General features: G+C 52.7%; 1 protein-coding gene across 1 annotated transcript in view; it reads right to left on the minus strand.

Annotated features, from left to right (window-relative positions):
- The window catches only part of npm1b (nucleophosmin 1b), a 133647-nt gene that overhangs the window by 20989 nt on the left and 95985 nt on the right, over window positions 1-16673 (minus strand). Inside the window, exons 8-9 of the mRNA XM_070866786.1 lie at window positions 8356-8466; window positions 3753-3827 (exon numbers count right to left, since the gene is read on the minus strand). Coding sequence (XP_070722887.1) covers window positions 3753-3827; window positions 8356-8466 — 186 coding nt within the window. The remainder of the gene's footprint in view (window positions 1-3752; window positions 3828-8355; window positions 8467-16673) is intronic.

Raw genomic sequence — 16673 nt, forward strand, 5'->3', positions numbered from 1 at the left:
AAGAGATATGTTAGAGGGGGTCATCAAATGAGGCCATATGGGTAGAACTGAAGAACAAAAAAGGGGCGAGCGTAGAACTGGGAGTGTACAATAGACATCCAAACAGTTAGAGAGCAATAGAAGAATATATGAGCAAATTTGCTGCAAAGTGCAGACACTATAGAGCTATAATAGTGGGAGATTTCAACTACCCGAATATTAACTGGGAAAAAAGTAGTGTAAATGGTACAGAGGGTGCAGAATTCCTAAAATGTAGTAAGGACATTTTTTTTAGCCAGTATGCAACAAGCCCAACAAGGGAGGGGGCGGTTCTGGACTTTTTTGGGGGGAATGAAGAGGGGCAGGTGGAAGGGGTAGTAGTGGGGAGCATTTTGGTGCTAATAATCATAATTCAGTAAGATTTAGGGTAGTTATGGAAAAGGACAAAGGTGGGTCAGGAAAAAAAGTTCTCAATTGGGGTGAAGCCAATTTTGCCGAGCTGAGCTGGGATTTGGCCAAAGTGGACTGGAAATAGATTCTTGATGGTAAATCAATGTCAGAGCAGTGGGAGGCATTCAAGGAGGAGATGCTGAGGGTGCAGAGCAAGTATGTTCCCTTAAAAAAAAAGGGTGGGGCTAACAAATCTAGAGCCCCCTAGATGTCAAGGGACATACATACAGGGTAAGATAAAGAAAAAAAAAAGGGAAGCTACTGACAGATACCGAGAACACAACACTGCAGAAACTCTAGAGTATAAGAAGTGCAGGGATGCAATTAAAAAAGATATCAGGAAAGCAGAGAGAGAGCATGAAAGCATGTTGGCAAGTAAAATCAGGGGAAAACCCAAAGATGTTTTATAAATATATTAAGTGTAAGAATTCGGCGAAAACAGACAGCAAAAGCATAAACTTGTGGACATTGCTTTAACTTGGCTGTTACTGCAGAAGGACAGACAGCATGAAGTGGGACAGGTCCAAACATGTCCCACAGGAATACACATCAGGTGGGCAGGAATCAATGGCTGAAATGGCAAGAAGATGGTTGATGGGGGGGGGGGGGGGGGGGAAGCCTTTGTCATGTAATCAGTAAGAGATCAAGAAGATTGGTTGGTACTCAAGACACAAAGGAAGTTTTTCGACCACCCAGATTTGTTGGAGCCTTGACCCGAGGAACAGGACAGTTGACAAAGACACCGTCCGAAAAGGTTTAACATTTTGCTCTCAGTTGCACTGCCTCAGGCGAAGGACTGATTTTTGGAATGAGGAATTCAGAAGCATTTTGCAGGTATGAGAGGGGCAGTTTTTGGTTGTCATCTCTCGCTCTCCTACGTTTGCTCGCTTCGTTCAACGCACAAGGACTGAGCACTCCATCTGGGACGGAGAGAAGAAACCACCATCTACGAGCAAAGAGAGCCTTGCTACTTCGACTGGGAAGCTGACCTTGAGGACTGGACTTGAATACCACAGATTGGTACAGAACCAGAAGCTACGCCTCATCGGGAGAAGCAGCGAGTAAGCCAGAGGGGTAATTGGAGAGCATTTATCCCAGCCCACACATCTTTAAGACCACCGCATAGTGTGAAGGGGTGTTGTGTGTCCCAACCAAGCCTTAGGGGTTTAGTGGGGAGGTTTTCTGCAAGGATCATAGGCGTATGCACATTTTGTTGGACAGATTCGAACCAAGCAGGGGTGTTTTAGTTGTGGGTACTTCGTATTAGGGGCCTGTTCAGACGGGCCAATGTTGTACTGTGTTTGTTTGTTTTATGCCACCAGGGTGTGTTTTACTGGGTGCAGGTGTGCTCTTTAACTTGAATAAAATCATTATGACGGTTGAGACCAAAAGATCTGACTATAACTGTGTATTTCTGTTCACTACTATAATTCCGGTGTCTAGAACTGTTGTAAGGGTAAGGGGGGGGGGGGGGTGATTCAAAATCACCAAGGGCAAAACCACTTACATAAGAGCAAGAGGATAACTAGAGAAAGAGTGGGGCCTATTAGAGGCCATAAAGGAAATGTGTGTGTGGAGGCAGAAGATGTGGGTATGATGCTTAATACATACTTTGCATCTGTTTTCACAAAAGAGAGAGGCGATGCAGACTTTGCAATGAGGGAGGAGGAGTGTGAAATATTAGATGAGATAAACCTAGTGAGAAAGGAAGTATTAAGGGGCTTAGCAGCTTTGAAAGTGGATAAATCCCCAGGCCCGGATGAAATGTATCCCAGGCTGTCAAGAGAAGCAACAGAGGCTCTGACCATCATTTTCCAGTCCTCTCTGGCTACAGGTGTGCTGCCAGAGGACTGCTAATGTTGCATCTTTGTTTAAAAAGGGAGAAAGGGATAGACCGAGTAAATACAGGCCAGTCAGCCTAACCTCAGTGGTGGGAAAATTATTGGAAAAAATCCTGAGGGACAGGATAAATCCTCATTTGGAAAGACATGGATTAATCAAGGACAGTCACCATGGATTTGTTAAGGGAAGGTTGTGTCTGACTAACTTGATTGAATTCTGAGGAGGTAACCAGGAGGGTCGATGAGGGCAGTGCGTATGATGTAGTGTATATGGATTTTCGCAAAGCATTTGATAAGGTCCCACATGGCAGACTGGTCATGAAATTAACAAGCTGGATCCAATATTGGCTCAGTGGCAGGAAGCAAAGGGTAATGGTTGATGGGTGTTTTTGTGACTGGAAGGCTGTATCCAGTGGGGTTCTGCAGGGCTCAGTGCTGGGTCCCTTGCTTTTTGTGATATATATCAATTACTTGGACTTGAATGTTGGGTGTATGATTAAGAAGTTTGCAGATGACACGAAAATAGGCTGTGTGGTTGATAATGAAGAAAATATCAATGTACTCGTCAGGTGGGCAGAACAGTGGCAAATCGAATTCAATCCGGCTAAGTGCGAGGTAATGTATTTGAGGAGGTCTAACAAGGCAAAGGAATACAGATTAAATGGTACGACACTGAAAAGTGCAGAGGAACAAAGGGACCTTGGAGTACAGGTCCAGATCCCTGAAGGTAGCAGGCCAGGTGGTTAAGAAGGCATATGGAATACTTGGCTTTATTAGTCGAGGCATGGAATACAAGAGCAAGGAGGTTATGCTTGAACTGTATAAAACACTGGTTAGGCCGCAGCTGGTGTAGTGTGTGAAGTTCTGGTCTCCACATTGCAGGAAAGATGTGATTGCACTGGAAAGGGTGCAGAGGAGATTTACAAGAATGTTGCCTGGACTGGAGAATTTTGGCTATGAGGAAAGATTGGAGATGTTGGATCGGTTTTCTTTGGAACAGAGGAGGCCTTATTGAGGTGTCTAAAATTATGAGGGGCCTGGATAGAGTGGATAAGAAGGACCTGTTTCCTTTGACAGAGGGGTCAACAACCAGGAGAGCATAGATTTAAAGGAATTGGTAGAAGGTTTTGAAGGGATTTGAAGGGAAATTTCTTCACCCAGAGGATGGTGGGGGTCTGGAACTCACTGCCTGAAAGGATGGTAGAGGCAGAAACCCTCACCACATAAAAAAAAAATACTTGGAGTGCTGTGGCCTACAGGGGTACGGACCAAGAGCTGGAAAGTGGGATTAGGCTGGATAGCTCTTGGTCGGCAGGCACGGACACAATGTGCCAAAATGGTCTCCTTCCATGATGTAAATTTCTATGATCTATGATTCGGTCGGTCAAGCATGCTTAGGCCTACTGCAGCCATTTCACTGCAGTCCGAAGTCAAGATCTGGGACTTTGTTCAGATTTTTATTTCAGTATTTCAGATACTCACTTTTAGCTCTTGAAATCGGAATGAGCTTTTTATAAAGTTTTCAAACTTCATTTGGGTCTTCGGTAGGGGCTGCCCCTGGAAAGTAAGAATACTCCAGCTCAGTGTCACAAAATGCACAAGGTTCTACTTCTCATATTTTATTGGCATGGCATGAGATTTGCATAAAAATATGTATCTCAAGATGCCATTTTAATCAAAGAAAAAAGAGGGCGAGAGCGAGCGAGAGCGAAGGGGGGGGCGCGAGCGAAGGGGGGGGCGAGAGCGAAGGGGGGGGCGAGAGCGAAGGGGGGGGGCGCGAGCGAAGGGGGGGGCGCGAGCGAAGGGGGGGGCGCGAGCGAAGGGGGGGGCGCGAGCGAAGGGGGGGCGAGAGCGAAGGGGGGGCGAGAGCGAAGGGGGGGGCGAGAGCGAAGGGGGGGCGAGAGCGAAGGGGGGGGCGAGAGCGAAGGGGGGGGCGCGAGCGAAGGGGGGGGCGAGAGCGAAGGGGGGGGCGAGAGCGAAGGGGGGGGCGAGAGCGAAGGGGGGGGCGAGAGCGAAGGGGGGGGCGAGAGCGAAGGGGGGGGCGAGAGCGAAGGGGGGGGCGAGAGCGAAGGGGGGGGCGAGAGCGAAGGGGGGGGCGAGAGCGAAGGGGGGGGCGAGAGCGAAGGGGGGGGCGAGAGCGAAGGGGGGGGCGAGAGCGAAGGGGGGGGCGAGAGCGAAGGGGGGGGCGAGAGCGAAGGGGGGGGCGAGAGCGAAGGGGGGGGCGAGAGCGAAGGGGGGGGCGAGAGCGAAGGGGGGGGCGAGAGCGAAGGGGGGGGCGAGAGCGAAGGGGGGGGCGAGAGCGAAGGGGGGGGCGAGAGCGAAGGGGGGGGCGAGAGCGAAGGGGGGGGCGAGAGCGAAGGGGGGGGCGAGAGCGAAGGGGGGGGCGAGAGCGAAGGGGGGGGCGAGAGCGAAGGGGGGGGCGAGAGCGAAGGGGGGGGCGAGAGCGAAGGGGGGGGCGAGAGCGAAGGGGGGGGCGAGAGCGAAGGGGGGGGCGAGAGCGAAGGGGGGGGCGAGAGCGAAGGGGGGGGCGAGAGCGAAGGGGGGGGCGAGAGCGAAGGGGGGGGCGAGAGCGAAGGGGGGGGCGAGAGCGAAGGGGGGGGCGAGAGCGAAGGGGGGGGCGAGAGCGAAGGGGGGGGCGAGAGCGAAGGGGGGGGCGAGAGCGAAGGGGGGGGCGAGAGCGAAGGGGGGGCGAGAGCGAAGGGGGGGGCGAGAGCGAAGGGGGGGGGCGAGAGCGAAGGGGGGGGCGAGAGCGAAGGGGGGGGCGAGAGCGAAGGGGGGGGCGAGAGCGAAGGGGGGGGCGAGAGCGAAGGGGGGGGCGAGAGCGAAGGGGGGGGCAGAGAGCGAAGGGGGGGCGAGAGCGAAGGGGGGGGCGAGAGCGAAGGGGGGGGCGAGAGCGAAGGGGGGGGCGAGAGCGAAGGGGGGGGCGAGAGCGAAGGGGGGGGCGAGAGCGAAGGGGGGGGCGAGAGCGAAGGGGGGGGCGAGAGCGAAGGGGGGGGCGAGAGCGAAGGGGGGGGCGAGAGCGAAGGGGGGGGCGAGAGCGAAGGGGGGGGCGAGAGCGAAGGGGGGGGCGAGAGCGAAGGGGGGGGCGAGAGCGAAGGGGGGGGCGAGAGCGAAGGGGGGGGCGAGAGCGAAGGGGGGGGCGAGAGCGAAGGGGGGGGCGAGAGCGAAGGGGGGGGCGAGAGCGAAGGGGGGGGCGAGAGCGAAGGGGGGGGCGAGAGCGAAGGGGGGGGCGAGAGCGAAGGGGGGGGCGAGAGCGAAGGGGGGGGCGAGAGCGAAGGGGGGGGCGAGAGCGAAGGGGGGGGCGAGAGCGAAGGGGGGGGCGAGAGCGAAGGGGGGGGCGAGAGCGAAGGGGGGGGCGAGAGCGAAGGGGGGGGCGAGAGCGAAGGGGGGGGCGAGAGCGAAGGGGGGGGCGAGAGCGAAGGGGGGGCGAGAGCGAAGGGGGGGCGAGAGCGAAGGGGGGGCGAGAGCGAAGGGGGGGCGAGAGCGAAGGGGGGGCGAGAGCGAAGGGGGGGCGAGAGCGAAGGGGGGGCGAGAGCGAAGGGGGGGCGAGAGCGAAGGGGGGGCGAGAGCGAAGGGGGGGCGAGAGCGAAGGGGGGGCGAGAGCGAAGGGGGGGCGAGAGCGAAGGGGGGGCGAGAGCGAAGGGGGGGCGAGAGCGAAGGGGGGGCGAGAGCGAAGGGGGGGCGAGAGCGAAGGGGGGGCGAGAGCGAAGGGGGGGCGAGAGCGAAGGGGGGGCGAGAGCGAAGGGGGGGCGAGAGCGAAGGGGGGGCGAGAGCGAAGGGGGGGCGAGAGCGAAGGGGGGGCGAGAGCGAAGGGGGGGCGAGAGCGAAGGGGGGGCGAGAGCGAAGGGGGGGCGAGAGCGAAGGGGGGGCGAGAGCGAAGGGGGGGCGAGAGCGAAGGGGGGGCGAGAGCGAAGGGGGGGCGAGAGCGAAGGGGGGGGCGAGAGCGAAGGGGGGGCGAGAGCGAAGGGGGGGCGAGAGCGAGGGGGGGCGAGAGCGAAGGGGGGGGCGAGAGCGAGCGAGAGCGAAGGGGGGGGCGAGAGCGAGCGAGAGCGAAGGGGGGGGGCGAGAGCGAGCGAGAGCGAAGGGGGGGGGCGAGAGCGAGCGAGAGCGAAGGGGGGGGGCGAGAGCGAGCGAGAGCGAAGGGGGGGGCGAGAGCGAGCGAGAGCGAAGGGGGGGGGCGAGAGCGAGCGAGAGCGAAGGGGGGGGGCGAGAGCGAGCGAGAGCGAAGGGGGGGGGCGAGAGCGAGCGAGAGCGAAGGGGGGGGGCGAGAGCGAGCGAGAGCGAAGGGGGGGGGCGAGAGCGAGCGAGAGCGAAGGGGGGGGGCGAGAGCGAGCGAGAGCGAAGGGGGGGGGCGAGAGCGAGCGAGAGCGAAGGGGGGGGGCGAGAGCGAGCGAGAGCGAAGGGGGGGGGCGAGAGCGAGCGAGAGCGAAGGGGGGGGGCGAGAGCGAGCGAGAGCGAAGGGGGGGGGCGAGAGCGAGCGAGAGCGAAGGGGGGGGGCGAGAGCGAGCGAGAGCGAAGGGGGGGGGCGAGAGCGAGCGAGAGCGAAGGGGGGGGGCGAGAGCGAGCGAGAGCGAAGGGGGGGGCGAGAGCGAGCGAGAGCGAAGGGGGGGGGCGAGAGCGAGCGAGAGCGAAGGGGGGGGGCGAGAGCGAGCGAGAGCGAAGGGGGGGGCGAGAGCGAGCGAGAGCGAAGGGGGGGGGCGAGAGCGAGCGAGAGCGAAGGGGGGGGGCGAGAGCGAGCGAGAGCGAAGGGGGGGGCGAGAGCGAGCGAGAGCGAAGGGGGGGGGCGAGAGCGAGCGAGAGCGAAGGGGGGGGCGAGAGCGAGCGAGAGCGAAGGGGGGGGGCGAGAGCGAGCGAGAGCGAAGGGGGGGGGCGAGAGCGAGCGAGAGCGAAGGGGGGGGGCGAGAGCGAGCGAGAGCGAAGGGGGGGGGCGAGAGCGAGCGAGAGCGAAGGGGGGGGCGAGAGCGAGCGAGAGCGAAGGGGGGGGGCGAGAGCGAGCGAGAGCGAAGGGGGGGGCGAGAGCGGGCGAGAGCGAAGGGGGGGCGAGAGCGAAGGGGGGGCGAGAGCGAGCGAGAGCGAAGGGGGGGGCGAGAGCGAAGGGGGGGCGAGAGCGAAGGGGGGGCGAGAGCGAAGGGAGGGCGAGAGCGAAGGGGGGGCGAGAGCGAAGGGGGGGCGAGAGCGAAGGGGGGGCGAGAGCGAAGGGGGGGCGAGAGCGAAGGGGGGGCGAGAGCGAAGGGGGGGCGAGAGCGAAGGGGGGGCGAGAGCGAAGGGGGGGCGAGAGCGAAGGGGGGGCGAGAGCGAAGGGGGGGCGAGAGCGAAGGGGGGGCGAGAGCGAAGGGGGGGCGAGAGCGAAGGGGGGGCGAGAGCGAAGGGGGGGCGAGAGCGAAGGGGGGGCGAGAGCGAAGGGGGGGCGAGAGCGAAGGGGGGGCGAGAGCGAAGGGGGGGCGAGAGCGAAGGGGGGGCGAGAGCGAAGGGGGGGCGAGAGCGAAGGGGGGGCGAGAGCGAGCGAGAGCGAAGGGGGGGCGAGAGCGAGCGAGAGCGAGGGGGGGCGAGAGCGAGCGAGAGCGAGGGGGGGGCGAGAGCGAAGGGGGGGCGAGAGCGAAGGGGGGGCGAGAGCGAAGGGGGGGCGAGAGCGAAGGGGGGGCGAGAGCGAAGGGGGGGCGAGAGCGAAGGGGGGGCGAGAGCGAAGGGGGGGCGAGAGCGAGCGAGAGCGAGGGGGGGGCGAGAGCGAAGGGGGGGCGAGAGCGAGCGAGAGCGAGGGGGGGGCGAGAGCGAAGGGGGGGCGAGAGCGAAGGGGGGGCGAGAGCGAAGGGGGGGCGAGAGCGAAGGGGGGGCGAGAGCGAAGGGGGGGCGAGAGCGAGGGGGGGGCGAGAGCGAAGGGGGGGCGAGAGCGAAGGGGGGGCGAGAGCGAAGGGGGGGCGAGAGCGAAGGGGGGGCGAGAGCGAAGGGGGGGCGAGAGCGAAGGGGGGGCGAGAGCGAAGGGGGGGCGAGGGGGGGGCGAGAGCGAAGGGGGGGCGAGAGCGAAGGGGGGGCGAGAGCTCAAAACAAAATAAAACCAGTAACATTTCTGAATAAAACTACTGCTTACCTTTTCAACCATGGTCTTCAGTTTGGTTTTAATATCATCCACAGTGGGTGCAGTCTTGGGGCTTCTCGGTAGTTTGGATTTGTCTTCTTGCTTTATGTTTGTTTCTGGAGTCTGCCAAAGGAAAAGAGAATCAGCATTGGTTTGCTTCACAATACAGAAATAAACAACTGCACATCTTTTCCCCTCAGAACCATAGTACAACAGAACTATCATATTTTATATACATCTAGAAAATTCATCACAGCTGAAAGTGTCAAATCGGTAACTTGCCATAATAAAACAGCAACAAATCACAACTGAGCAATTTTCCCCATGCGCCTGCTGCCCTTGTCCTTCTGGACAGTAGAGGTCACACATTTAGGAAGTGCTGCCGAAGAAGCCTTGGCGACTTGTTGCAGTGCATCTTGTAGATGGTACACATTGCAGCCAGAGTGTGTCGATGAAGGGAGTGAATGTTTAAGGTGGTGGATCGGGTGCCAATCAAATGGGCTGCTGTGTCCTGGTTGGTGTTGAGCTTCTCGAGTGTTGGAGCTGCACTCAACTGGAGAGTGGAGAGTATCTCAAGTGGAGAGTATTCCAACACATTCCTGACTTGTGCCTTGTTGATGGTGGAAAGGCTTTGGGGAGTCAAGAGATGAGTCACTTGGATGCAGAATACCCAGCCTCTGACCTGCTCTTGTGACCACAGTATGGGTGTGGCTGGTCCAGTTAAGTTTCTGGTGAATGGTGACCCCCCCCAGGATGTTGATGGTGGGGAATTCGGCGATAGTACTGCCATTGTCATGGGGAGGTGGTTCGATTTGGCACCTGTGTGGTGCGAATGTTACTTGCCACTTATCAGCCCAAGCCTGAATGTTGTCGAGGTCTTGTTGCATGCGGGCAGGACAGCTTCATTATCTGAGGAGTTACCAATGGAACTGAACACTGTGCAATCATCAGCAAACATCCCAGCTTCTGACGTTATGATGGAGGGAAGCTCATTGATGAAGCAGCTAAAGATGGTTGGGTCGAGGATGCTGCCTTGAGGTAATCCTGCAACAATTTACCACAACAGCAGCAATTAGCCTCTAACTGACCCAACTCAGGAACAGCAAAGCAGCTTTGTAAACAGCTTAAGGTTGAGGTCCAACAAAAAACCCGTGACCTAAAGAATGGATGGTGGGTGGAGAAAGCACAGGAGATTCAGCAGCTGGCCGACAGCATGATCGCAGTCAAGTCCACCTACGGCCCAAGCACCCAAGGCCTCGAAATGTTAACTCTGCTTTATCTCCACAGATGCTGCCTGACCTGCTGAGATTTCCAGCATTTTCTGTTTTTATACCCTCTGACTTGCTGTGAGCAACACCACAAGCGAACCTCTAGTAAACGTGCAAACTGATAGCATGAAGCCAGGCTACAGAGTGCGGCATGCAGCACATTAGATCATCATCGAATCATACGCCATTCGGCCCATAGTTCCTGCACCAGCTCTTTGGAAAAAGCTATCAAATTAATCCCACTGCCCTGCTCTTTCCCCATAGCCCTGCAAATACTTTTCAAGTATTTATCCAATTCCCTTTTGAAATGTACTATTCAATCTGCTTCCATCACCCTTTCAGGCAGTGTATTCCAGATTACAACACATTGCATTAAAAAAAATTCTCATTCCCTCCTTGATTTTTTTCTTGTGTCCTCTGGTTACCGACGCACCTGTCAGTGGGAACTGTTTCTCCTTATTCACTATCCATACCCTTCACAATTTTGAAAGATTCTGTGAGGCGGACTGGTTTGGGCTGGATGCACTTTGCCTTTCCGCTATTGTTCATAGATTTATATGTAACATTTAGGGCTGCTGACTTTTTGTGGACATGATGGGCTAAAATGGCCTCCTTCTGCGCTATAAATTTCTATGTTTCTACATTTCTGTTACATCTCCCGTTAACCTTCTCTGCTGTAAGGAGAACAATCTCAGCTTCTCAAGTCTCTCCACATAACTGAATAACGTTAATGAATAAAGCAGTTGTTCACGTTCCCAATGAGAGGTTAGAGGAATAACGAAGAGATGTCTCCGTTACCTAATGAAGAATCAAGCAAATGGCACAAGGACATCAACATTTATTTAAGAATTAGGCTAAAACACTGCCTCAATGGCTCAGTGAGTAAATACAATGCCAATTGAGTGTCAGCTGTGGCTCAGTGAGTAGCACGCTCACCTGAATCAGAAGGGTGGATTCACTCTGGAGCATCCACGATGCTGAGAATGACATGAATAGCACGTTTAGCGAGTTGGTCTCACCGCAGGTAAAGGGTACACAGCCAGATAGTAAATGGGTGACCAACAGGAAGAGCAGTGCAAGGAAGGTAGTGCAGGGGTCCCCTGCGGTCATCCCCCTGCAAAACAGATACACCGCTTTTGGTACTGTTGAGGGGGATGACTCATCAGGGTAGAGCAGCAGCAGCCAAGTTCATGGCACCGTGGGTAAAATTAAAACGGGGAAGATGGCTCAACCGTGGCTAACAAGGGAAATTAAGGATAGTGTTAAAACCAAGGCATATAAATTAGCTAGAAAAAGCAACAAACCAGAGGACTGGGAGAAATTTAGATTCAACAGAGGAGGATTAAGAGTTTAATAAAGGGGGGGGGGGGAAATAGAGTACGACAGGAAGCTTGCAGGGAACATAAAAACTGACTGCAAAAGCTTCTATAAATATGTGAAGAGAAAAAGATTAGTGAAGACAAACGTAGGTCCCTTGCAGTCAGATTCAGGTGAATTTATAATGGGGAACAAAAAAATGGCAGACAAATTGAACAAATACTTCGGTTCTGTCTTCACGAAGGAAGACACAAATAACCTTCCGAATGTACTAGGGGACAGTGGGTCTGGTAAGAAGGAGGAACTGAAGGACATCCTTATTCGGCGGGAAATTGTGTTAGGGAAATTGATGGGATTGAAGGCCAATAAATCCCCGGGGCCTGATAGTTTGCATCCCAGAGTACTTAAGGAAGTGGCCCTAGAAATCGTGGATGCATTTGTGATAATTTTCCAACAGTCTTTCGACTCTGGGTCAGTTCCTATGGACTGGAGGTAGCTAATGTAACACCACTTTTTAAAAAAGGAGGGAGAGATAAAATGGGTAATTATAGACCGGATAGCCTGACATGAGTAGTGGGGAAAATGTTGGAATCAATCATTAAGGATGAAATAGCAGTGCATTTGGAAAGCAGTGACAGGATCGGTCCAAGTCAGCATGGATTTATGAAAGGGAAATCATGCTCGACGAATCTTATGGAATTTTTTGAGGATGTAACTAGCAGAGTAGACAAGGGAGAACCAGTGGATGTGGTGTATTTGGGCTTTCAAAAGGCTTTTGACAAGGTCCCACGCACGAGATTGGTGTGCAAAATCAAAGCGTATGGTATTGGGGGTAATGTACTGACGTGGATAGAGAACTGGTTGGCAGACAGGAAGCAGAGAGTCGGGATAAACGGGTCCTTTTCAGAATGGCAGGCAGTGACTAGTGGAGTGCCACAGTGCTTCGTGCTAGGACCCCAGCTCTTTACAATATACATCAACGATTTAGATGAAGGAATTGAGTGTAATATCTCTAAGTTTGCAGACGACACTAAACTGGGTGGCGGTGTGAGCTGTGAGAAGGACGCTAAGAGGCTGCAGGATGACTTGGACAGGTTAGGTGAGTGGGCAAATGCATGGCAGATGCAGTATAATGTGGATACATGTGAGGTTATCCATTTTGGGGGCAAAAACACGAAGGCAGAATATTATCTGTATGGCAGATTAGGAAAAGGAAACGTGCAACGAGACCTGGGTGTCATGGTTCATCAATCATTGAAAGTTGGCATGCAGGTACAGCAGGCAGTGAAGGCGGCAAATGGTATGTTGACCTTCATAGCTAGGGGATTTGAGTATAGGAGCAGGGAGGTCTTATTGCAGTTGCACAGGGCCTTAGTGAGGCCTCACCTGGAATATTGTGTTCAGTTTTGGTCTCCTAATCTGAGGAAGGACGTTCTTGCTATTGAGGGAGTGCAGCGAAGGTTCACCAGACTGATTCCAGGAATGGCTGGACTGTCATATGAGGAGAGACTGAATCAACTGGGCCTTTATTCACTGGAGTTTAGAAGGATGAGAGGGGATCTCATACAGACGTATAAGATTCTGATGGGAATGGACAGGTTAGATGCGGGAAGAATGCTCCCGATGTTGGGGAAGTCCAGAACCAGTGGACATAGTCTTAGGATAAGGGGTAGGCCATTTAGGACCAAGATGAGGAGAAACTTCTTCACTCAGAGTTGTTAACCTGTGGAATTCCCTGCCGCATAGAGTTGTTGATGCCAGTTCATTGGATATATTCAAGAGGGAGTTAGATATGGCTCTTACGGCTAAGGGGATCAAGGGTTATGGAGAGAAAGCAGGAAAGGGATACTGAGGGAATGATCAGCCATGATCTTATTGAATGGTGGTGCAGGCTCGAAGGGCCAAATGGCCTACTCCTGCACCTATTTTCGATGTTTCTAAGATTGTGGGTTTCAGTCTCAATGCTGAGACATGCGCACAAAAATGTAGTATAGCACTCTAGTGCAGTACTGAGGAAGTGCAGCACTCTCGGAGGTGCCATCTTTTGGATAAGACTTTAAACCGAAACCCCGTCTACTCTCTTGGGTAGACATAATGGCTTCCACGGCACTATTACGAAGAGGAGCAGGGGAGTTCTCCGCAATGTCCTGGCCAATATTTATCCCTCAATCTATATCACTAAAAAAGTGATTATCTGGTCATTATCACATTGCTGTTTGTGGGACCTTGCTGTCCAACGTATGGCTGCCATGTTGCCCTACAGTACAACAGTGACTACATTTCAAAAAAATCCTGATTGTCTGCAAAGTGCTTTCGGACGTCCCGAGGACGTGAAAGGCGCTATATAAATCCAAGTATTTTGTTCCTTCCTCCTTTCGTTTCTTCCTCTCTATCTATCTATTGACAACTGAGGACAGGAGGATCCTTGGTTCAACATAGAATTAAAATGTAGAGAAGTTATGCTAAATCTGTATCGAACCTTGGTCAGACCACACTTGGAGTACTGCGTACAGTTCTGGTCGCCATATAATAAAAAGGATATAGAGGCATTGGAGAGGGTGGAGAGAAGATTTACAAGGATGATAGCAGGAATGCGAGGGGATACATATATCAGGAAAGGATGAACAGGCTGGGTCTCTTCTTTTGAAAAAAGGCTGAGGGGTGACCTAATACACAGTGTCAGTTGTGAAGCACTGCACTGTCGGAAGTGCAGTCTTACGGACGAGTCGTTAAACCGAGATCCCACCTGCTCTCTCAGGTGGATGTAAAAGATCTCATAGCACTATTTCGAAAAAGAGCAGGTGTTATCCATCAATCAACATAACAAAAAAAATGATTATATGGTCATTATCACATTGCTGTTTGTGGGAGCTTGCTTGTGCACAAATTTGCTGCTGCATTTCCGACATTACAACAGTGACTACCCAAAAGTACTTCATTGGCTATAAAGCGCTTTGAGATGTCCAGTGGCTGTGAAAGGTGCTATATAAATCCAATTCTTTCTTTTTTAATAGAGGTCTTTAAAATTATGAAAGGTTTTGATCGAGTGGATAGAGAGAGAATTTTACCACTTGTGGGGAAGAGCATAACTGGAGGCCATCAAAATAAGATAGTCATCAAGAAATCCAATCGGGAATTCAGAAGAAAATTCTTTACCCAAAGAGTATGTTTTCTAAGATCAAGGGGTATGGCGAGAAAGCAGGAATGGGGTACTGAAGTTGCATGTTCAGCCATGAACTCATTGAATGGCAGTGTAGGCTCAAAGGGCCGAATGGCCTACTCCTGCACCTATTTTCTATGTCTATCTAGAATGTGGAATTCACTACCACAGGGAGTGGTTGAAGCAAATAGTATATATGCTTTTAAGGGGAGGCTAGACAAGCATAAGAGGGAGAAGAGAGTAGTTATGTGGATAGATTTAGGTGAGGAAAGATGGGAGGAGGTTCGAGTGGAGCATAAACACCGGCATGGACTGGGTGGGTCGAATGGCCGTATATCCTATGTAATCCTGGTCTATATCAGGGCCACAGTAAAGGTGTTAAATCTAGCTTCAATATCTCGGACGGATTAGAAAGTCAACCGTTTCTAGTGAATTTGAGGGATTGCCTTTTCTCAAAAAATAAAAGACTTCAAGGTGACCCAATTGAAGTCATCAAGATTATGAAGAGGATAGACAAAGCTTTGAAATAGCTGATCCAAGGAACATGTTTATTGTGATGATGAGTTCAAATAGCAGGCCATTGAAAGTTGACAGCAAGAAAGGAAGAGAGATAGAACTTTTCACCCAAGACTTGTCTAATAAATTACCAGGAAAGCCCATTGAAGTAGACAGTACAAATGGTTTAAGAGTTCAGATACAATTCTGAAGAGAGAAGGGATTGAGGGATATAGTGAAAAAATGGGTAAAGGGCGATCTATCAAAGAGAGGGAGCTATGTTGGGCATATTGGCACTTCATTAAAAAAACTTCAATTTTTCTGACTCTCATCCCACTGACTGCCATTAAGGGTCCTGAGTTACACCAAGCTGGTAAGCACAAATACAGTTGTAAAGAAGGATATGTTGATAGGGAGAGAGGAGGTTTGTGTGGCACAGGCCAGTTGGGACAAATGGCCTGTTTCTGTGCTATACATTCCATGTAATTCTACGTAAACAGGCATACAATCCACAGGGTGAAATGGTCTTCACAGTATCCCACTGGTTTGCTAATCTTGCTTGGAGAGTTCCAGAGAGATGTAGACTCGGGAATGCATTAGAAACAGACCTTCTGTGGCATCATTCTCTCTCTATTTCATCAATCACTATGTTTCATCAATCCTACTATAGCCGTTCTTCCCAAGTTCCAAAGACAATCTATATACTTCTTCCTCTCCATCCTCATCGAGTTGAAATCAAGAATCAAAGTTCCTCCTTCTACTCTAACTCGGTCTTCTTTAGCTACTCAAATCTTTGCAGCTCATCTCCCTCCCTCAATCTTCCCTTCCTATTACAATCTTCAGCCTTTCAAAACTCAAGCTTAGCACCAATCAAATCTTTACATATTCTCTACTGCTCTTTTCAACCTTAATGGTGCCCTGCACCACTGCGCTTAGCCCTTCATCCAGGTTTCTCAATAGTAATTTTTTTAAATTTAAAAATGACATTACTTTCGGAGTTTAGAAGCTGGTTTGCAATTCATTTCGGCCTGTGTTATACCTGACCCAACAAAAACTCTCGTCACTGGCTGCAAGGAGACAAAAGGCATTCCATTCCCTAATATGGTCATCACTCACCTGAATAAGTAAATTAATGACGCTTTCTTTTTTTTTAAACAAAATAATAAAGTAATGGAGAGCCTTGAGAATGAACAACAAAACAAATTCCAGTTGTAAATGAATGCATCACATCAATGTCTTCTTACATCAGTCAGATCAAAGGGAATGTTATTATAGGATACAGAAACCACATTCAAATCCCTTGGAAGCTGGCTTGCGGCCAGAACGGTAGATTTCAAGCCTTCAAAGAACTGTGACGTGGACCGCTATATGATCAACAGAAATTGTTTTTTTCGCCTTTCCACAGGGTTCAAGCTCTTTGCAACGTTTCCTGCCTTTGTTTCTTTGGAATTCCTTCACGTGGCAGAAGACCTGCAGAAGGCCATGGCATCTTCCTTGTAAAACTGCAGGTCCCAAACCAGAGTTATGCTAGGATCTGGCATGCTCCAGCACCGGCGTTGCCTTGAATGTGTAGGGTAAGTGGGAGGGCAGCTCACCTGCATGGGAGGGGGGTGTCATTTGCTCCCCACCCCATCCCGGCCACCTGTTATAAGGGGACCAATCCATCAATGTTTTTTTAAACTCATCTTCGAGGTTCCAGGCTGATTCCCTGGCTTGGAGATGTATTGGCCTTCAGGGCTAAGCTGGGACTCTTAGCACTGAGAAACATGAACTCCCACAGCGCAGGGAGTCCCTGCCCTTCCTCAAAATGGGTGGGCAGAAGTTCCACTCCTTACAAGGCAGGGTGGGAATTCTGAACCAAGATGTGTCTGGCCTTTTTACCGAACCATTCTGCCCAATTCCTGCTGGAGTTACAGTAGGAATCCAGTCATTTCAGGTTTAGTGAACGGGTCGTGTGGCCAGGGTGAGGGGTCACAGGTTCAGAATTGCAACCCGTAAAACACCAGTCTTGGTCTTGCCAATTCATACCATGCTGTCTAACAACCAAACTCATTCAAATGTGGTTAAGGTTCCCATTGGAAGGCTCTTAC

The sequence above is a fragment of the Pristiophorus japonicus genome, chromosome 2 (assembly GCF_044704955.1).
Source record: "Pristiophorus japonicus isolate sPriJap1 chromosome 2, sPriJap1.hap1, whole genome shotgun sequence".
Classification (NCBI taxonomy): Eukaryota; Metazoa; Chordata; class Chondrichthyes; family Pristiophoridae; genus Pristiophorus; species Pristiophorus japonicus.